The 21,894-nt window shown below is 57.1% G+C and overlaps 2 protein-coding genes across 2 annotated transcripts; one reads left to right on the top strand and one right to left on the bottom strand.

Moving 5' to 3' along the window:
• Window positions 1-9,117: 9,117 nt before the first annotated feature.
• Window positions 9,118-13,414, bottom strand: LOC130257939 (Fc receptor-like protein 2). Its single transcript, XM_056500925.1, is given in 11 exon segments — window positions 9,118-9,481; window positions 9,567-9,646; window positions 9,737-9,758; window positions 10,143-10,229; window positions 10,308-10,622; window positions 10,712-10,981; window positions 11,446-11,494; window positions 11,496-11,725; window positions 11,824-12,078; window positions 12,337-12,831; window positions 13,321-13,414. Coding segments are annotated over 11 exon segments (1,962 nt in total). The 5' UTR covers window positions 13,370-13,414; the 3' UTR covers window positions 9,118-9,371.
• A 3,858-nt stretch (window positions 13,415-17,272) lies between these two features.
• Window positions 17,273-21,692, top strand: LOC130260254 (Fc receptor-like protein 2). Its single transcript, XM_056505522.1, is given in 10 exon segments — window positions 17,273-17,576; window positions 17,834-18,088; window positions 18,187-18,416; window positions 18,418-18,466; window positions 18,926-19,195; window positions 19,286-19,600; window positions 19,701-19,787; window positions 20,173-20,194; window positions 20,285-20,364; window positions 20,450-21,692. Coding segments are annotated over 10 exon segments (1,683 nt in total). The 3' UTR covers window positions 20,521-21,692.
• The last annotated feature ends 202 nt before the right edge of the window (window positions 21,693-21,894 follow it).

The following is a 21,894-nucleotide window of genomic DNA, read 5'->3' as shown; positions in this document are numbered from 1 at the left end:
CAAGAAACAGAAACGGGCAATCAGAGACATTTGCTCATAACATTCACAAAAGAAGTGCAAGCCAGACACCTCTTCCCACATGTGAACAATGCAATCGTACGGTTTGGATGGGGGAAAAAGAAAATCGGTATTTGTGGCTTATTTTCAGGTGAATCAATTGTGTTATGACCATACTAAACTAGGAATGTGTGTCATGGAAGGAAAAACCTACTGGGTGGGCAAAAATCTAAGGTATGAAAGTGGACTCATCTCAGACACTAAACCTGTCATCATAGACCTTCTCGAGGAAGACGATGACCGGATCTGTGCCCAGTTTGATAACACTTTCTGTTTTTCTAGAGATAGGGAAGGCATGGATCCTGAGAGCAAAATAAAACAGGTAGCCATAGAAATAAAGAAACAGGAGTCAGAGATGAGAAGAAAGAGAATGGAGCAGGAAAGATTGAGGACCCTAAGTGAACAATATGATTTATTGGAGAAACAGTATGATAAGTGGGGTTTACCTGGCTCAGACAAAAATTTGTTTATCGATTTAATGCAAGAGATTGCAACCGAATTAGGATTGACCAACTGCTGGATTTGCGGAGGACTTAAATCAGCAGAAAAATGGCCCTGGAAAGGTGAGAGCTTAACTCCAGAGCAACTCCTAAGGGGGGATAAAACCCAAATTTCAAAGACACTTCAAAGACCTGAGGGCTGGGTCTTAGATAAAAGAGTGATTGGATCAATTTGTATCAGTCGGGAGGGAAGAGAATATACTGAGGTAGTGGGATACACCCCGTGTGTCTCCACCTTAACAGTAAATTCAGATAACAAAAGTAAAATTTGGCAGCCAGAGTCCCCTGCTGGGTACTGGAGCCTAGAAAAGAAAGGCAATTGTGAGTGGAGTGATAAGGTTGGACTTTGCTGGAATAAAGGCTCTGGAGCTAACCCTTACCAGTCACTAGGAGAATTAAGTACTTACTGGGCTGAACCAGGGAGTACAAAAAGTACATGGAAAGCTCCTGATGGGATATACTGGGTATGTGGGAAGAAAGCATACAGTGAATTACCACAAAAATGGAAGGGGTCATGCACTCTGGGGATCATTCAGCCGGTCTTCTTTACTTTACCAAGGTCCGGCAGTACTTTCCTGGGGGCACCTCTCTACGAGACACTGAATAGAGAAAAAAGGGAATTAAGGAAGAAGCTCCCTGATGTGGGTGGCAGCCAAGTTTGGGGAGGGGAAGAGTGGCCAGCTGAAAGAATAATAGAATACTATGGTCCTGCAACATGGGCACAAGATGGAAGTTGGGGATACCGGACTCCAGTTTACCTGTTGAATAGGTTGATAAGGCTGCAGGCCGTGGTAGAGATTGTGTCGAATCACACCTCAGATGCCCTCGAATTGTTGGCTAAACAGCACTCCCAGATGCGAGCTTTTGTATACCAAAATAGAATAGCATTAGACTATTTGTTAGCTGAAGAAGGGGGAGTCTGTGGGAAATTTAACGAATCTGAATGCTGTGTCGAAATCGATGATTATGGAGAAACTATAAAGGGTCTTGCAGCAGAGATAAAGAGGGTAGCACACGTTCCAGTCCAAAAATGGAATTCCATTCTCCAGGCATCTTGGTGGGACCAGTTATTATCAGGAGCTTGGTGGAAAAAGGTAGTGTTCTTTATTGTGTGTTCATTGGCAGGAATAATATTCATACCATGTTTAATACCTTGTTTTATTAGACTAGTACACTCGGTGGTACAGGGCATGCAAATTGCAGCTATGCCCATGGATCCTGAACTTGCATCAGGAAGGGTGAATGGTAGAGCCTCCAAAATAATGAAATTAGGGAGAGGGGAGATGAACACCAGGGCAATAGAGGCGCTGACAAAATTTGAAGAACAGATAAAAAGAAATCAGCTCCCCTATACAGATTATCGAAAAGAGTCAGAAAAAATGGCAGTGAGGAATCTGAAGAGGATTAAAAAGGGAACACGAATTAATGTGTTTATATAGAAGGGGAGGGATTGTGATATATATATATACCATATTGTAATTCGTGTTTTGTATAAAATAAGTCTGCAAAATAAACGAGCCACAGGTAAAGGCAGTGATTGCCTCAGAACTAGGTAAATTAACATATCTACAGATCGGACTGCTACCGATAAGCACCTATCTCCTGGGGACGCCTGGAAACTCACAGGAGAACAGCATTTCCCGAAAAACCCATCACCAGGACTGCATTCCCCGACTCTGGTCCCCGTAAAGATGAAATCAACCACCTAAAAGCAATACACAACGGACACAAAATCTCGTCAAGGAGCAGGAAGGACTTTGTCTTGTGTGGACACCAGAGCTGAATTTGAAAGAAACAAAGGACTGTCCCGCTCCAGGCTATGAAAAACAGTATAAAAAAGAGGCCAACCAAGACAGCGATGTGAACACCAGGGGAACCCAGTGCGATAGAGGCTGGGTAACATCGTGTGTTCACCCAATTCCGACCCCGGGCTCGGTATTGTTTTTTCCGGTTGTGGCTTTCCAGGACCGTATTTTGGTCGCGAAAATAAAATTTGCCAATTTAACATTTTAATTCGGTTTGATTCGTTTATTACCTATAACAATAGGAATAACAGTTCATTGCTAGGAAATTTATAGAACAGAACAAACAGTAAGACAAGGACAGAAATTTCCAACCCGCTCAGGGCTTTGTTCATCTTTGGTGCAGTTATGGCCACGGCCAGCAGGGGGCGCTGCAGGGAGCACTCCCGGCCAGCAGGGGGCGCCCCGGTGCCAGCTCCAACCCCTCAGGGGCCATGGCGGCCTCGGGCGGGAGGGACGAGGCCAAATCGCTCCTTTGGCAAACTCACGCTTTGCACCAATCGGTCCCGGCACCAGCACCGGCAGCGCCCGGGCACAAGAGACGAAGGCAGCAGCTTGGATCCTGGTGCCCGGTGGCAGCGTAGCAGTGTCCTGGCCCAGGCACACACCCTGCGCAACACCCGCGACCGCTCTCCCTGATGGGAACGCAAGGAAGGCAGCACCGAACCCCAGGCAGGTCTCAGGCCCACAGCAGCACCTCTCGTGCCTTCCCACCACAATTCCTGAAAACCCTCAGCCTCTCACTGTCTTGTCCTCCTTCAGCCCTGGCACAGCAGCTCTGGGAATGTTGAATTCCCCTGGGATGTTGAGGAAAGCAGGTGCTCCTTGCTGACACTGCCAGGGCTCCTCAGGGGCTCCACAGCACGTTTAGAGCTGCTGCTCTTCCTGGGCCACTGCTGGTCCTGACACAGCAGCTGCAGGAGGCAGAGGAGGAAGAGGGAAGGGGGAGAGGAGGAGGAGCAGGAGCAGAGTGTTGGAGAAGATGAAACTGAGGAATCTTGCAAATATGAATGCTCAGATTCTGGGAATTGTTGGGGAAGGTAGAACAGGAAAGCCCTAGTTACTGAATTACCATAAACACAATAGGATGGCTCACCGAAGCTAATCCACTCTTAATTAAACAATGCTTTTGGCCAGAGGGCAAGGCCAAAAGACACAAAAGACTGACCCGCACCCAAAGACTAGATTTTAGAATCTAGTTTAGAATGTCACATGCTATGCTAATGTAACATTTCCTATAGGCTGTATGTAAATGCTATAGAATTAGTATTTTGTATTAGATTGGTTCTTAGGGATTACAATATTCATGATGGAAGTGGATTTATTGTGTTACAAACGGGAAGTCGCTCTCTCCTCTCCTCTTCTCTCTCTCCTCTGCTCTCCTCTCCTCTCTTCTCTTCTCTCTTTCTCTTCCTATCTTTACTCTTTGCTCTTCTCCCTCTCCCTTTACCCCAATACCCTTTTATCCCATTACTCTTCTCCTCTTCTTCCTCTCTTTTCTTTTTTCTTTTCCTCTTCTCTTCCCCTCTTTACCTTCTTTACTCTCTCTCTATACCCTCCTTCTTCTCTCTTTCTCTCCCCCTTTTTATCTCTTTAATCTGCACGTGGCTGTGCCGGGCAGCTCTTTGCAGACTCCCTTATAATAAACTGTAACTGTAGCTTTTAGCATTTACAGAGCGTCTGAGTCTTGTTCCTCGCGTCCACCCTGATACAAAGAGTCCAGGAGTCTCCCGCAGAGTGGCGCCCAACGTCATTTAAAGAACCAGCTCACCCGTTTTTAGTTGCGGGACGTTTTTTCCTGGACGGTAATTATTAAACCTACTTTTACCTACTTTCCTCGCTTGCCGTGAGCACAGCTTTGCGTTGGTTCAGCAACGTATTGGGCTGGAGCTCTTAAAATATTCTTACTGTCGAGGAAGCCGTGGAGTAAGGGGAGCCAAGCTTTGCACGGACTTTCTGACAGCCCTCGAGCACACAGTTACTGCCGGTCAGTACTGCCTGGAGCTCTCTGAGGGAACCGCCGCGGCACTCCCCGCCGTGGCACCGAGTACAGCCACACGCTGCGTGGCGGTGTGTGAGCTGTAACTCAGTGGAGGGAGGTCCCGAGTCCGCTACGCCGTTGCACAGCGACGCATACAGCGGTGCTCAGAGAGGGGACCGGAAATACAGTGTCTTCCACCCAGAAAGGACGCCTGGCCAGCGCTTTCGTGGGACTCCGGAAATTTTACACTGTATCAGCGGCAAACCGAGGTTAGTAGTTAAAAGTTAATATAAAAGTTAGTAGTTAAAAGTTAATATAAAAGTTAATAATGGGACAGACTCATTCCGCTCAAGAGAGAGACCTGTATAAGCAGTTGAAACATTTATTAAGTTCTCATCACCATGACCTGCCTAAGCAAGAGTTAAAAAATCTTTTGGAGTGGACTTTACTTAATTTTCCTCATGCAGACCGTTCCGTAGTTTTTACCGCAGATTTTTGGGAGAAAGTCGGGGTTAAACTTTTTAACCGCATTTCCCGCCGAGATATGGCTGTAGCAGAACTAGTCCCGGCATGTTGCGCGTTGCTTGAGTTGTTTGTGGACAAGTCCTCAGCAGCCACCTCCCCTCATGCCCCCGCGGTTCCCCCCTCCGTTTCTACAACCCCGGTCCCCGCGGCACCGGTTCCCCTGCTACCCCGAGTCCCGGCCGCAGCGCCTCCAACCCACGTGGTCCCGGGACTCGCTCCCCCGGTCCATCCAGCTTCCCCGGACCCCGTAGCCTCTCCCGCTGCTCCCGCCGCCCCGGCGGGCGCCATCCCCCACGCCCCCGGAGCTCCTCCCCCCGCGGTTTCTGTAACCCCGGGCCCCGCAGCGCCAGTCTCCCTGCTTCCCCAAACTCCTGCCGCCACGCTTCTGACCCACGTTGCTCCTGCCCCTCCTCCCCCTGTCTCCGCTCCCGTATCCCCAAACTCCGTCCCCGTAAACCCACCCGCCGCGTCCGCACGCAATCTTGCTAATCTCCCTCCCGTCCCGGTAACTACGACCGTTCCTGTCTCTCATGCTTCCTCAGTAACCCCAAATCCCGCCCCTCCGCTCGCAATCTGCACTTTCCCCACCCCCGGTCCTGGCCCGTCCCCGTCCCTTGCCCCCGCCCCCGCTCTCCCTGCCCCCGCTCTCCCCGCCCCCGCGCCCGTCACTGCCATGGCCCCGCCCGTTGGCTCCGCCCCTGCACGCCCACCCGCCAACGTCATCGCCTCCGCCCCGCCCCTCGCTGATGGCGTCACGCCCGACCCCGCCCCCCTCCCTCGCTCCCGCGAGTCCCTCAGCCCCTCCCCCAATACCCGGCGCCGCCGCCATGACGCCCGTGGCTGCGGCTCCCTTTGTTCCCACCCCGTTGCAGACACACCAGTCTGCAAATGCCATAGTGCCTGCAGTTACGGCATCGGTGCAGTCCAGCGTCCTGACGGACCGGGCTGCGCCGCTCGGCTCCACACCGGCGCTGCCGGCAGCAGCACAGATGCTCCCCATTCCCAACCCGGGAGCCGCCTGGTGCGGAGTGAGCCCGCCGTCGGAGCTGGCCCGCGCCGATGCACCGCTGCCTGCGCGCAGCTCCACGGATGCGCGGAGCACAACGTCGGCGCCGGCCGCGGTCCCGGAGTGCCGAGACGTGCCTGTCGCTCCCACGCCAGCGCTGCAGGCTCCGGCCAGCCCAGTCCTCGGGCAGGCGGTGGGGGACGCTCAGCCTGGAGCTCCCCCACCTCCTGTGCCGCCTCGAGCCACTGCGTTCCTGCCTCAGTTCTGTCCGGTGACCATCGCTCACCCCCTGAACTCCCGGTGCTCGGCAGAGCCCCACCCCCAGTCGGCAGCGTTCACCGACAAGCCGCCGCCCACCCAACCCTCCTTCCGAGATACGGCCGCAGCCGCGCCGCCGTTCAGCTGCTCTTCTGTGTCAGCAGTGCAAACTACGTTCCCTATGCACCTCCCCGCCTGCGCCCCGCCTCCGCCTCCTGCCCTGGTCCCGTCGCACACGGCTCCGCCGCCTGCGACCCGCATGGCACCGCCGGCCGCCACCATGCAGCCAAGTCCGCCGGTGGGAGCCCTAACACAGCATCCTGCCTCAGTTCAACTGCTGCCACCCGTTGCAGCCCCAATCTTGCCTCCCGTTTTAGTCCCATTGAATGCAACTCCGCAGCCCGTGCCCACCAGTGCTACTCAGTCCTTCCCAGCCCCTCCTGATCCACAGCACCCCACCAGAGCCGTCAGCAAGCAGCCTGCCACAGTCACAGATGCCATGCCTGTCCACATAACACTGGACACAAACACCGTCCATGCGCAGACCTCGCCAGCGCCTCCTGCATCTGCACTGTCCCCGTCTCTCCTATGTCCCAAAGCGTCCCTTCAGCAGTACCCCTCCGCAGCCCGCTGTCCAGTATTCTATATGCCTACTGCACCAAAGCCAGATCCACCGCCGGACTTATCCAGTTCAGCCCTGTTATCGCAACCTGGCACACATATTATACAAAACAGAGGGGGAATTGACGGCATTGCACCCCCCGGTTTTGGTTAAAAACTCAAAAACACCTCAAGAAAAAATCTGAATTTTATCGTTTGCTCAAATGCATGTTAAATTTCTTCCTTTGTTTTAGTTTTTCTAGTGAAACCTTATCTGTAAATCAACCTAAGATAAATGCCTGAGTTGCTTTAGCCAAATCCACAAGCTATGATATCATCTGTCTATTTAACACATGTAAAAATTTTCACAAATTTGCTGCATAAAGTTATCAAACTATTTTGCAAAATTTAAAAAATTTGGCTGACCAAATTACAAAAAGTTACTACCTAGCTGAACAGTTTGTTCAAAGTTAAGGCTTTGCCTCTTGGCTAAAGAAACTCTGTTTAACTCTAAAATAAGTTTGTGTATTCTAATAGTATTAATTTTATTTTTAATATTTGTACCCTGCAAATACTAATCAAAGCAATATCCAATGTATTAATTGTTGAACAAAACGGGGGAGATGTTGGAGAAGATGAAACTGAGGAATCTTGCAAATATGAATGCTCAGATTCTGGGAATTGTTGGGGAAGGTAGAACAGGAAAGCCCTAGTTACTGAATTACCATAAACACAATAGGATGGCTCACCGAAGCTAATCCACTCTTAATTAAACAATGCTTTTGGCCAGAGGGCAAGGCCAAAAGACACAAAAGACTGACCCGCACCCAAAGACTAGATTTTAGAGTTTAGAATGTCACATGCTATGCTAATGTAACATTTCCTATAGGCTGTATGTAAATGCTATAGAATTAGTATTTTGTATTAGATTGGTTCTTAGGGATTACAATATTCATGATGGAAGTGGATTTATTGTGTTACAAACGGGAAGTCGCTCTCTCCTCTCCTCTTCTCTTCTCTTCTCTTCTCTTCTCTTCTCTTCTCTTCTCTTCTCTTCTCTTCTCTTCTCTTCTCTTCTCTTCTCTTCTCTTCTCTTCTCTTCTCTTCTCTTCTCTTCTCTTCTCTTCTCTTCTCTTCTCTTCTCTTCTCTTCTCTTCTCTTCTCTTCTCTTCTCTTCTCTTCTCTTCTCTTCTCTTCTCTTCTCTTCTCTTCTCTCTTTCTCTTCCTATCTTTACTCTTTGCTCTTCTCCCTCTCCCTTTACCCCAATACCCTTTTATCCCATTACTCTTCTCCTCTTCTTCCTCTCTTTTCTTTTTTCTTTTCCTCTTCTCTTCCCCTCTTTACCTTCTTTACTCTCTCTCTATACCCTCCTTCTTCTCTCTTTCTCTCCCCCTTTTTATCTCTTTAATCTGCACGTGGCTGTGCCGGGCAGCTCCTTGCAGACTCCCTTATAATAAACTGCAACTGTAGCTTTTAGCATTTACAGAGCGTCTGAGTCTTGTTCCTCGCGTCCACCCTGATACAAAGAGTCCAGGAGTCTCCCGCAGCAGAGTTAGAGCCTCAAAGGCTCTACAGCTGCAGCTGGAGCACAGGGACAGCATGGGCTGGGTGCAGTGCCTTAGGAGGGCAAAATGGGGTGAAATTGGAGCAGGTTGGGCCAATGCCCCTGTTCTGCTCTGGGTGCTGCAGAACTTAATGAGCTCTTGCAATCAGGGCCAGGGTTCCTGAAGTTCAGCTGTGCTGCTAAACCGTCCCTATGTACAAACACACACGGCTCTGCTGCCTCTGCTGCCTCTGCCGTGGCTTTTGGGGTACTGTGGCAAATTTGGGCATATTTTTGGGCTCACGTGCCTCCAGTTCTGCCCTCAAGAAGGTTTTTTGTCTGCCAGGAAGGTTTTTTGTCTGCCAGGAAGGTTTTGTGGAGTTTCTCACCTTGGCCAGTGCACAGGGATGGGCACTGGCCAGCCCTGCTCTGGCCAGCCCCAGATGGCAGCCAGGACCTGAGGCTCCCCCTGCCCCCTTGGCTTTGATTCTCGCAGCTTTTGAGCTGCTGCAAAGGTGAGAATTCTTTCTGTGGGGGAAAAGGCCTGGCTGTGGTTTGCTCAGCCCTGCAAGAAGCACAAAACCCAGTGTGAGCCCAAGCAGTGGCTCTGTGAGGACCTTTGATGGTTTTCAGAGCAGGGCTGGCTGGAAACCCCCCCTGCAGGGACAGCTGTGAGGGAACCAGTCCAGAAATGCAGCAATTGATCATTTGGTGCCTGTCCCCAAGGCACTGAGAGAGCCCCAGAACTGCTCCAATTCCCACAAGGATCAGCTCAACAACCTGACAGGGACTCTCCTTTGTCTAAGCTGAGCAGGCAGAGCTGAACACACAAAAACTATTCCTCCCAGGTTAATTCAAAAGCTGTGTTTTATGTCCAATAAGAGGCAGAAGGATCCTGTGCCCCCTGGCAATGGGGGAGGAATGGGGAGCCCCTGGAGGTACTGGGAGCACTGGAATGGGGAGCTCTGTGCAGCCCCATGTGGGGACTCTTCATTCGTGGCCACCTCTGGGCAGGGTGGGCAGCCATGGGAACCGAGGGGGAGGGAACACATGGGGCAGGGATCTCTAGTTCCCCCAGTGCCCCCAGTGCCCCGAGTGTCACAGCACATTCCCGTAGATGTCCCTGCATTCCCGCGGTCGCCCATGGGCTGCTGGCAGCTCAGCGTAGGTCACCTGGGGATCCTGGAGTGTGGTGGCACGGGGAGACACTGTGAGAGACACTGGCTGTGGCATCTGGGCAGGGGACACTCATGGGTGATGTGTCCCTCTGTGTGTGTCCCAGCCCGGACTCACCCCCCGTCTGCTTGGTGCTCACGACGTGGGTGTACAGCACCTCCCCCTCCTCTGGGGGGGCCGGGGGCTCCGGGGGGGCCCTGAGGGAATAAAGGGGATGTGTGGGAGGGAATGGGAGGCCTTGGGGTTTGGGGTCAAAGGCCAGGGTGTGTTTTGAGCTCCCCACTCACCTTTCCTGTTGCTTCCTGTCAGCTGCAAAGGGAAGAGGGGAGGGGTAACTGTGGGGTCCACAGGGCCCTGACCCCTCTAAGGAATCTTCAAACCCCACTGCACCCTCAATTTCCCCCAGCACCCCTGAGCATCCCGGGGGGCCCTCAGAACCGCTGAACCACCCCAGTGCTCTGCATCCCCTCTGCCCCAAAAATCTCAAGCCTGGCAGAAAGGCTCAACCTCCAAATTCTTCCAGGACCACTGAAGGAACCCCCCAAAAAAGGCCTTCCAACACCCCCACAAAACCTTTAGTACCCTGGGAAAGACTCAGAGCTCAAGTCACAGGCTGTGGGTGCCGCCTCATCACCCCACATTTTGGTGGTCCCCCAGCCCTCCAGGGCCCCCATTGTCCCCATTGTCACCCACCCATGTTGTTCCACCGGTGCCAGCCCACAGCTCCACCCACGAGCAGGACCAGGAAGAGGAGGGACCCGCCAAGGCCTGAGGCCACTGCTGGGGACAGAAGGGACACATCAGGGTCACCTGTCACTGCAGGGCTCCTGCAATCCCAGTGACCCCGTGTGACCCCACCTGTGCTCCAGTGGTGTCCAGTGGTTCCCTGTGGTGTCACCTCCAGGGCCAGCTCTGGGCTGAGTGCCCGGAACACGCGGTGCCCGTCCTGTCCCAGCTGGTTGGTGGCCACGCACTGGTAGGTGCCCGAATGTCCCACATCAATGTCCCCAAGCTCCAGGAAGGGACCCTGGGCCACCTCGTGCCCGTTGTGCAGCCAGGTGAAGGTGACAGGGGCTGAGCCCACCTGCACCGAGCAGCGCAGGGTCACGGGGTCACCTGGGTGCACCTGGAGTGCCGGGGGACCGCGGGTGATGGTGGCATTGGTCACGGGCACTGCGGGGACACAGACAGGGCTGGCACCGGGTGAGTGGGGATGGCAATACTGCAGTTGGGGTCACCCCCAGCCCAAGGGTCCCGCTCACCCAGGGCAGTGACATTCAGGGGGACACTCTTGGCCATGCTTTTCCTGTTGTTGACCCGGCACTGGTAGTGGCCACTCTCGTTGTCCCCAATGTGTTGCAGCTCCAGGCGGGGGCCGATGCCCAGTGGTGCCCCAGAGCCCTCCTGGTGCCAGGAGAATGACAGGGGACCTGTCCCCATGACCACCGTGCAGCTCAGCACCAGGCGGTCCCCCAGTGCCACCTGTGCCCCGTGGGGCTGCACCGGCAGGGACACCCCCGAGGGCGGGACCCCTGCGGGGGGACACAGGAGGGTTGGGGACATGGGAAGAGTGGGGGACACCAGGGAGCAGTGAGGGACTCAGGGAGAGGGAGAATCAGAGAGGGTTAGAGGTGATTCCGGGGCAGAAGAAAGGGAAGCAGACACAGGAGAGGAATGGAAGGGGATGGAAGGGACCCCAGGGAAGGATGGGAGATTCAGCGAGGAGACACAGGGAGAGGATTGAAGGGAACCACAGGGAAGATTCTGGGGACCCAGACAGGAATGGTGAGACCTGTGTGCAATGGAGGGACCTTTGACCAGCAGAGGTGCGCTCAGGGAGGGCTGAGGGAACCTGTTGAGGGATGCAGGCACCAGTGAGGCTGTCAGAAGGACCCAGGGAGAGAGCTGGGAAGGCAGGGCAGCACAGAGAGGGTTGAGCAGGGACGGGAGACCTGGGAGGGCTGTGGGGGCTCCCCGTGCCCATCCCCGCACTCACCGCGCACCGTGACGCCGAGCCGGGCGCTGCTCTTCCGCACGGCCCCCCCCCTCGGAGCGCACCTCGCAGCTGTAATTCCCCAAGTGGGAGACCCCCACGGCGGGCACCAGGAGCTGCGGGGACCCTTGCGGGCCCCCCACCAACTGCCCGTCCCGGTAGAAGCTGTACAGGAGGGGGGCTGGGGGCCGCAGGGGGCTGGGGGTGCTGAGGCAGCTGAGATTGAGGGGGGACCCCTCGGGGAGCTGGGGGGAACCTTTCAGCACCAAGACAGGCTTGAGCTCTGAGAAGGAGATGGGGATGGGGACTGAAACTCTGAGTCCACTGAGAAGTGGCTTTGGGGGTGTCAGGATCTTGGGGTTCAGCCGTGGGGTTGCTCACCGTGCACTGTCACTGTCACTGGCGCTGACAATTTTGCTCCTGTTCCCACCAAGCCCCCGCAGCTGTAGCGGCCGCTGTTGTGCAGCTGCAGAGGGGACAGGGACATCTGGGTGCCTTTGAGGGACCCTCTGAGCTCCTTCTCATCCTTGTAAAATCGCACCCTGGTGACAGAGTTGTCTGGCCAGGCCCGGCAGCGCAGTGTCACCGTGTCCCCCTCCAGCAGTGCCTGTGCTGGCACCTGCAGCACCAGCGGCTCTGTGGGACAGGAGGGTCACGTCACACTGAGGAGCCCGAGACAGGTCCAGAGTGGGTGCCCACGGCACCGGGGACGTCTGGGTGGAGTGTCCACTGCCCAGGATTGTCCCAGGGACACCAGGAGCAGTCCCATGGCACAGCTGTCCCTGTGAGCAGGGGACAGGCACTAGGCACATGAGGGATGTGCATGTATCCAGGGAGTGGAGCTCACCCAGACCTATTAGGGAGCCACCCTGAGCATTTCAGATCCCCCCTCACCATCTGACACCATCACGGTGGGGCTGAGCCCACTGCTGGGTCTATGACACGTGTAGGTTCCACTCTTGGTGACAGTGAAGCTGTCGGGTCCCTTCTGCCACCAGCGCCGCCTGTCCTTGTACCAGGTGGTGTCACCGGTGGTCCCTGAGCCCTGGCAGGTCAGTGTCACCCGGTCCCACAGCACCGCCGGCGTCCAGGGGGGCTCCACCAGGAGCTGGGTGCTCTGGGCACCTGTGGGTGACAGGGGACACCAGCCTGCCAGGGCCACCACGGGGCTGGGGACAGCAGGGCAGGGACATGGCATCCCCCGAGGACTCACCAGCGAGGCCGAGGGTCTGGGCTGGAAGGGAGAAGGGACAGGGCTGGGTGGGGGTGGCTGAGGGGAGACAGCAGCACCTGGGGGACCTGGTGTGGTGTCTGTCCCCAAACTGTCCCCACAGGAACACTGGTGTAGCACGGAGGTTTTGAGGACAGGGACACCTCGGTCACCCTGAGCTGAGTCAGGACATGGGGACACTGTGGACACCCCATGTATGCACAGGTCACCTCCCGCAGCCCTACACCACCTGTCCCCATGGCCACATCCCCATGGCCCTGTGCCCGTGATCCCATTCCCATGGCATCTGTCCCCATGGCCCATCTGCATGGGCCGTGGCCCTTGTCCCTGTCCCTGCATCCCTGTCTCCCTGTCCCTGTTCCTACAGCTCCCCCAGCCCCAAGGTTCCTTTTGCCACATCCTTGTCCCCACATCTCGATACCCCTGTTCCCATCCCCACATCCCAGTTCCCCTGTTCCTCTCCCCCTGTTCCTGTCCCCACGGCCACTCCACAGCTCTGGTCACACTGAGCTCCATGCCCATGCCCTGGCTCTGCTGGCCTTGGGGACCTCATGAGACCCCACTGTCCCCCTGTGCCCCCTCCCCACCGCTCTCTGCCTCACCAGGGCCCATCCCCGTGTTGTCAGGCCCGTGCCCGGGGCACTCACCCCACAGGAGCAGCGCCACCTTCCCGGCCATCCCGGTGTCCCCGGCCATGGGCACTGGCTGTCACTCGCTGCTGTGGCCACCTGTCCCCTGGCTGGCGGCTCTTCGGATGAAGGGACAGGAAGCCAGCTCAGCTCTCATCCTCATGTGTAGGTGGCTCTTGGTGGGGGCAGGGTGTGGACAGGATGGGGGCAGGGTGGGGACCTTGTGGGCCATGGGGCTGATGGTGGGGCATGGTGGGGGCAGGATGATTCCAGAATTTGGAGGGTGAGGTGTTGTAGAGAGCCACAGTTGGGTATCCAGGCTATGTGGGTCCCAAGTTTGGGGGCGCAGGGGGAAAAAGGGACCCTTGGGAATGGGGGGTCTGGGGGAAGAAGCTGCCCATGGGATGGATCAAGGCAATGGTGGTGCCAAGCAATGGGAGAGCTGGGGTGGGGGTCCCTAGGAAGGAGAGACCAAGGAAATGGGGGTGTCATGGTTGGGTTCCCATGGGAATGGGGTTACCATGGTTTGGTTCCCAGGGGGTCACAGGGATGGGCAGTGGCTGGGTGGCACAGGGGTCACAGCTCCTTCATGGGGTGTCTCAGATTTTGGGCTGACTCAGAGCCCAGCACAGCCCCCACAGGGTGCTCATGGCCAGGGGGGCACCCCAGGCTTGTCCTGGGAGGTTCTGGCTCTCTGCCCCACACACCCCTGGACTTTTTCCCCTCCCCTCATTTCCTGGCTCACACATCCCAGGGAACACCTAAGCAGGTCATGGCTGAGGGATCCGAGGAGGGGGAAAACGGGTCTGAGGGGTGCAGGCAGTGGTTGGGGGGCTGTAGGGGATGGGGCTCTCTGTCCGTGCTCCACCAAGATTTTTGCTTTCTCTTTCCTGCAGCAGAAGGAAGAGACCGTTTGTGCTGAGGCCAGGATGTGGATTCTGTCTTGGGGGCACATCCAGAGGGGTCCTGCCCTGAGGGAAAAGGGCTCCTCTGGGCTGTTGGCGTCTGGGTTTATCCTGGGGTCTTGTCCCAGGGGGCTCCTCGTTCTGGGGGTGTCATGTCCTTGGGGATTCCTGTCCCAGAGGTGGCACATCCTGGACACCTCTGTCCTGAGGGGCCCTGAGCATTCCTCCTGTCCCCAGTGGGGCCCTGGCACCTCTGGGGTGCCCAAACTTAGGGTGATGTCTGTTACGACCTTGCCCTGATGATGGGAAATCCCAGGTACATTTGGTTCCACAGCAATCTGTGGAAATGCCCGTGTGTCCCTCACGGTCTGATTCCCTGGTAAATCCACTGTACCCTGCCCTGAATTCCCCTGTCTGGGCACTCCCTGCTCCTGCTGTGACACCCCTGTGCCCCAGAGCCTCATGTGGAGCCCCTGCTCCATATTTCCACACTTTTCCCTCTCTGCTGGTGTCCACATCCAGAACCCAAACATTCTTTCTGGGAGGTTCCAGAGGGCTGCAGGTTTTGTTCAAGGAGGAGGGTCCAGGTCAGGTTGTTGGGCAGATCCGTGTGGGAATTGCAGCAGTTCTGGGGCTCTCTCAGTGCCTTGGGGACAGGCACCAAATGATCAATTCCTGCATTTCCGGACTGGTTCCCTCACAGCTATCCCTGCAGGGGAGGTTTCCAGCCAGTCCTGCTCTGAAAACTATCAAAGGTCCTCACAGAGCCACTGCTTGGGCTCACACTGGGTTTTGTGCTTCTTGCAGGGCTGAGCAAACCACAGCCAGGCCTTTTCCCCCACAGAAAGAATTCTCACCTTTGCAGCAGCTCAAAAGCTGCGAGAATCAAAGCCAAGGGGGCGGGGGGAGCCTCAGGTCCTGGCTGCCACCTGGGGCTGGCCAGAGCAGGGCTGGCCAGTGCCCATCCCTGTGCACTGGGGCTGGGCCATGGCTGGGCCCCACACTTGGATGGCCACTGGCTTCAAGGAGCAGGAGTTTGGGAGCTCCTTCCTGCCTGGGGTCCATTCCCCAGCTGCTTTTGCTGGCTCAGATCCTGCAGGGAACGAGCCAGAATGGAGAAGTCTGGAACCCCTCGGAGCCACCACCCCCAGGACAGGAGCCCTGGATGTGCCCCCCAGGACAGAACCTGCCCCCCAACCTGTGACTCTCAGCACAAACAGCCTCTTCCTTCTGCTCCAGGAAAGAGAAAGTGAAACTGTTGGGGGGCACAACTGGACACCCCCATTCCCCACAGCCTCTCCACCACTCCCTGAAGACTCTTCACCACCCGCTTCCCCAACTTTGGGGTTCCCCCAAACCATTCCCTGCTCTGGTGTCTCCCAGGATCATCAGGGCACGAACTGGGGGCTGTGAAATTGAGGGATTAAAGAAAGGAAATGGAAAATGAAGAGATGAAAAAGCCCCTGGGGTTTGGGGAGGCACAGACCCAGAGCCCCTTCAAATCCCTCTTTGGGGTTTGCCTGACCCCAAAACCACGCACATTCCAGAGGACATAGATGGGCCCTGGGTCTCCCCAAAATCTGAGACTCCCAGGGAGGAGCTGTGACCCACGGGTCTACCCAGCCACTGCTCATCTGTGGCATCCACATTCTCCTGGGATAACAACCGTAGGACCCCCAGGACTTAAGTCTCCCCTCTCGGAGATCTCATCTGAGGACTGCCATTCCCCAAGGTCTCCATGGCCCAAGACCCCAAATTCCCAAGGAGCCCTCTTACTCAGATTCTACCCCCTAGACCCCCCTTCCCCCATAACCTCAATTCTACGAGGTCTTCCATTCCCCTGGCCCTTCATCCTTTCAACATCCATGACACAAATCCCTGCAGCCCCCATTCCCCTGGGACTCCCATCCCTGAGTCCCCCCAGCCCTGGTGACTCCCCCTCCTCAGGACACCCCATTCTCCAGGGACCTCATCCCTGGCTCCCCACATCCTCTGAGCTCCCCACTCCTGGGGAATCCGTGTCCCAAGTTCTGCCACCCAGCATTGTCCCCAGCCTGTCCCCATCCTGCCCAGAGCCTGTCCCCAGCTTGTGGCCACCCTGCCCCTACCAAGGGCCACCTACGTATGAGGATGAGAGCTGAGCTGGCTTCCTGTCCCTTCATCCGAAGAGCCGCCAGCCAGGGGACAGGTGGCCACAGCAGCGAGTGACAGCCAGTGCCCATGGCCGGGGACACCGGGATGGCCGGGAAGGTGGCGCTGCTCCTGTGGGGTGAGTGCCCCGGGCACGGGCCTGACAACACGGGGATGGGCCCTGGTGAGGCAGAGAGCGGTGGGGAGGGGGCACAGGGGGACTGTGGGGTCTCATGAGGTCCCCAAGGCCAGCAGAGCCAGGGCATGGGCATGGAGCCCAGTGTGACCAGAGACGTGGGGTGGCCGTGGGGAGAGGAACAGGGGGAGAGGAACAGGGGAACTGGGATGTGGGGATGGGAACAGGGGTATCGAGATGTGGGGACAAGGATGTGGCAAAAGGAACCTTGGGGCTGGGGGAGCTGTGGGGACAGGGACAGGGGGACAGGAACAGGGGAACTGGGATGTGGGAATGGGAAAAGGGGGATAGAGATGCGGGGACAAGGAAGTTACAAAGGGAGCCTTGGGGTTGGGGCAGCTGTGGGGACAGGGACGGGGAGACAGGGATGCAGGGTCAGGGACAAGGGCCACATCCCATGCAGATGGGGCATGGGGACATGTGCCATGGGAATGGGATCACGGGCACAGGGCTATGGGGATGTGGCCATGGGGACAGGTGCTGTAGGGCTGGGGGAGGTGACCTGTGCATACATGGGGTGTCCACAGTGTCCCCATGTCCTGCCTCAGCTCAGGGTGACTGAGGTGTCCCTGTCCTCAAATCCTCCATGCTACACCAGTGTTCCTGTGGGGACAGTTTGGGGACAGACACCACACCAGGTCCCCCAGGTGCTGCTGTCCTTGCAGGGCCACCCCCACCCAGCCCTGTCCCTTCTCCCTTCTAGCCCAGACCCTCGGCCTCGCTGGTGAGTCCTTGGGAGATGCCATGTCCCTGCCCTGCTGTCCCCAGCCCCGTGGTGGCCCTGGCAGGCTGGTGTCCCCTGTCACCCACAGGTGCCCAGAGCACCCAGCTCCTGGTGGAGCCCCCCTGGACGCCAGCAGTGCTGTGGGACCGGGTGTCACTGACCTGCCAGGGCTCAGGGACCACTGGTGACACCACCTGGTACAAGGACAGGCGGCGCTGGTGGCAGAAAGGACCCGACAGATTCACTGTCACCAAGAGTGGAATGTACACGTGTCATAGACCCAGCAGTGGGCTCAGCCCCACCGTGATGGTATCAGATGGTGAGGGGGGATCTGAAATGCTCGGGTGGCTCCCTAATAGGCCTGGGTGAGCTCCACTCCCTGGATACATGCACATCCCTCATGTGCCTAGTGCCTGTCCCCTGCTCACAGGGACAGCTGTGCCATGGGACTGCTCCTGGTGTCCCTGAGATTCTCCTGCCCAGTGAACACTCCACCCAGACATCCCCGGTGCCGTGGGCACCCACTCTGGACCTGTCTCGGGCTCCTCAGTGTGACGGGACCCTCCTGTCCCACAGAGCCACTGGAGCTGCAGGTGCCAGCACAGGCACTGCTGGAGGGGGACACGGTGACACTGCGCTGCCGGGCCTCGCAGGACAACCCTGTCACCAGGGTGCGATTTTACAAGGATGAGAAGGAGCTCAGAGGGTCCCTCAGAGGCTCCCAGATGTCCCTGTCCCCTCTGCAGCTGCAGGACAGCGGCCGCTACAGCTGCGGGGGCTTGGTGGGAACAGGAGCAAAATTGTCAGCGCCAGTGACAGTGACAGTGCACGGTGAGCACTCCCACGGCTGAACCCCAAGATCCTGACACCCCCAAAGCCACTTCTCAGTGGACTCAGAGTTTCAGTCCCCACCCCCATCTCCTTCCCAGAGCTCAAGCCTGTCTTGGTGCTGAAAGGTTCCCCCGAGCTCCCCGAGGGGTCCCCCCTCAATCTCAGCTGCCTCAGCACCCCCAGCCCCCTGCGGCCCCCAGCCCCCCTCCTGTACAGCTTCTACCGGGACGGGCAGTTGGTGGGGGGCCCGCAAGGGTCCCCGCAGCTCCTGGTGCCCGCCGTGGGGGTCTCCCACTCGGGGAATTACAGCTGCGAGGTGCGCTCCGAGGGGGGGGGCCGTGCGGAAGAGCAGCGCCCGGCTCGGCGTCACGGTGCGCGGTGAGTGCGGGGATGGGCACGGGGAGCCCCCACAGCCCTCCCAGGTCTCCCATCCCTGCTCAACCCTCTCTGTGCTGCCCTGCCTTCCCAGCTCTCTCCCTGGGTCCTCCCATCACCCTCGCTGCTTCCTGCATCCCCCACCAGGTCCCCACAGTTCTCCCTGGATGCACCTCTCCCTCTCTGATGTCCCTCCATTGTCCATGGCCCCGCCATCCCTGTCTGGGTCTGCAGAATGTTCCCTGTGGTTCCCTTTAACCGTCTCCTTGTTTCCCCTCTCTGCATGTCCCATCCTTCCCTGGGGTCCCTTCCATCCCTTTCCAAGCCTCCCCCCACTGCGCCCCTTTCTACCTCACTGACATGCCCCACCCCTCTCTTATCCTCGCCCTCCCTGAGACCCTCACTGCTCCCTGGTGTCCCTCACCCTTCCCATGTCCCCAACCCTCCTGTGTCCCCCCGCAGGGGTCCCGCCCTCGGGGGTGTCCCTGTCAATGCAGCCCCCCGGGGGACAGGTGGCACTGGGGGACCGCCTGGTGCTGAGCTGCACGGTGGCCATGGGGACAGGTCCCCTGTCCTTCTCCTGGCACCGGGGGGGCTCAGGGACACCACTAAGCACAGGACCTGACCTGGAGCTGCGGCACGTTGGGGACAATGACAGCGGCCACTACCAGTGCCGGGTCAGCAATGGGGACAGTGTGGCCGAGAGTGTCCCCCTGAATGTCACCGTCTTGGGTGAGTGGGACCCCCAGAGTGAAGGTGACCCCACCCACAGCATTCCTATCCCCCCCTCACCAGGTGCCAGCCCTGTCTGTGTCCCCGCAGTGCCCGTGGCCAATGCCACCATCACCCCCGGTCCCCCGGCACTCCAGGTGCGCCCAGGTGACCCCGTGACCCTGCGCTGCTCGGTGCAGGTGGGCTCAGCCCCTGTCACCTTCACCTGGCTGCACAACGGGCACGAGGTGGCCCAGGGTCCCCTCCTGGAGCTTGGGGACATTGATGTGGGACATTCAGGCACCTACCAGTGCGTGGCCACCAACCAGCTGGGACAGGACGGGCACCGCGTGTTCCGGGCACTCAGCCCAGAGCTGGCCCTGGAGGTGACACCACAGGGAACCACTGGACACCACTGGAGCACAGGTGGGGTCACACGGGAGCACAGGTGGGGTCACACGGGGTCATTGGGATTGCAGGAGCCCTGCAGTGACAGGTGACCCTGATGTGTCCCTTCTGTCCCCAGCAGTGGCCGCAGGCCTTGGCGGGTCCCTCCTCTTCCTGGTCCTGCTCGTGGGTGGAGCTGTGGGCTGGCACCGGTGGAACAACATGGGTGGGTGACAATGGGGACAATGGGGGCCCTGGAGGGCTGGGGGACCACCAAAATGTGGGGGTGATGAGGCAGCACCCACAGCCTGTGACTTGAGCTCAGAGTCTTTCCCAGGGTACTAAAGGTTTTGTGGGGGTGTTGGAAGGCCTTTTTTGGGGGGTTCCTTCAGTGGTCCTGGAAGAATTTGGAGGTTGAGCTTTTCTGCCAGGCTTGAGGTTCTGGGGGCAGAGGGGATGCAGAGCACTGGGGTGGTTCAGTAGTTTTGAGGGCCCCCCGGGATGCTCAGGGGTGCTGGGGGAAATTGAGGGTGCAGTGGGGTTTGAAGATTCCTTAGAGGGGTCGGGGCCCTGTGGACCCCACAGTTACCCCTCCCCTCTTTCCTTTGCAGGTGACGGGAAGCAGCAGGAAAGGTGAGTGGGGAGCTCAAAACACACTCTGGCCTTTGACCCCAAACCCCAAGACCTCCCATTCCCTCCCACACATCCCCTTTATTCCCTCAGGGCCCCCCCGGAGCCCCCGGCCCCCCCAGAGGAGGGGGAGGTGCTGTACACCCACGTCGTGAGCACCAAGCAGACGGGGGGTGAGTCCGGGTTGGGACACACACAGAGGGACACGTCACCCATGAGTGTCCCCTGCCCAGATGCCACAGCCAGTGTCTCTCACAGCGTCCCCCCGTGCCACCACACTCCAGGATCCCCAGGTGACCTACGCTGAGCTGCCAGCAGCCCATGGGTGACCGCGGGAATATGGGGACATCTGCGGGAATGTGCTGTGACACTCGGGCCACTGGGGGCACTGGAGGTCCTTTCCCGGGGGCACCCTCCGTGTGTCCCTACCCTCCCTGCTCCCACGGGTGCCCACTGTAGCAATGTATTTGAACATCTTAGGCCACAGCGTGCTCCTGTCAGTACTCTGGCCAAATCATTTTTAGGTTGGAACTGGAAGTTGTCAAAGCTCCTGAAACATAAATTGTGCTAATCTGGGAAAGAAGAAGCAGAAAACAGGTTACCAAGACTGCAAGAGCTAAGATAAAGAAGGGCCTGGAAGCACTGGACTCTAACCAATCATATTTCCTGAGAGATGCGAGCAGAGCGCGTGGAGAAGACAGAGGCACCAATCAAGAACTGCTTGATCCCATGGACAGTAGTTTTGGAATGTGTAAGTAGAGCATAATGTAAACAATAAAGTGGCTTCTGCTTAATCACACTGGTTAGCTGTTCAGAAGTCCTGAGTTCCTGCGTGTTGGTGACTCCACGATGTGATCAGCACTGTGATAATGAAGCAGAGCATCACATCCTTTGGACTCTGCAGGGCTCTGTGGAGTGAACAGGCGGGAGGCCCGGTCGGAGACCGGCACTGCAGGACCGCGCTGGGGGAGTCGGAGGGCAGCTCCAAGGAGTAGGGGACAAAAACGGGTCCAGGGAGAAAGGCTCTGGAAAAAATAGGTACACTGCAGTGGGGACACTGGGAAAAGGGGAGCAGCCGGGGCTGGAAGGGTGGGAAAGGCAGTGTCAAAAGAAGAAGAGGCCACGCTGAATGTCCTCCAGCTTATTCTCTCAAAGAGAGCAGTGAAGTATGACACAGAGGTCTTAAAAAGACTCTTGTAACGGGGTCAGGAGAGAGGATTTTTTTGCCATGCCCGGAAGTGTTTTCAACACCTTCGAGTGGGAAAGGCTGGGAATAACTCTCTGGCATGCTGTAAGCGATGGGTCGAAAGAAACTAAGGGACTCAGAAACGGAATATACAAAGTAGCCAAAGGCTACGGCTACGGGGAGCCGCAGGATGGCAAGGAACAGGAAAAGGTTATGAACTGGAAAATATATGGTACTGTTAAGCGTGGGAGCATGAACGAGTCATGGGGACAGCGGTCTCAAGAACCCTGGTGAGGGAACAGCCAGGAGTCGGAAAAAAAAAATTATAAAATAAACAATTGCATCCAAGGTGTTGGGGGTTGAGTGTTTTTCCTATTGCTGTGTCAATTTAAAGAATTTTTCCCATTGTCATGCCAATGGAGCTGCCGGGTACACCGCGGATCTTTGCGGGCTCTGGACAAAAGGGGTAGGTGGGATCGGCTTAGAGAGGGGCTCTCATGCTTCCGGAGGAGACTTG

This window comes from Oenanthe melanoleuca, chromosome 1 (assembly GCF_029582105.1).
Source record: "Oenanthe melanoleuca isolate GR-GAL-2019-014 chromosome 1, OMel1.0, whole genome shotgun sequence".
Taxonomy (NCBI): domain Eukaryota; kingdom Metazoa; phylum Chordata; class Aves; order Passeriformes; family Muscicapidae; genus Oenanthe; species Oenanthe melanoleuca.
The sequence above is the reverse complement of the archived record's forward strand: the minus strand, read 5'-3'. Positions and strand labels throughout refer to the sequence as shown.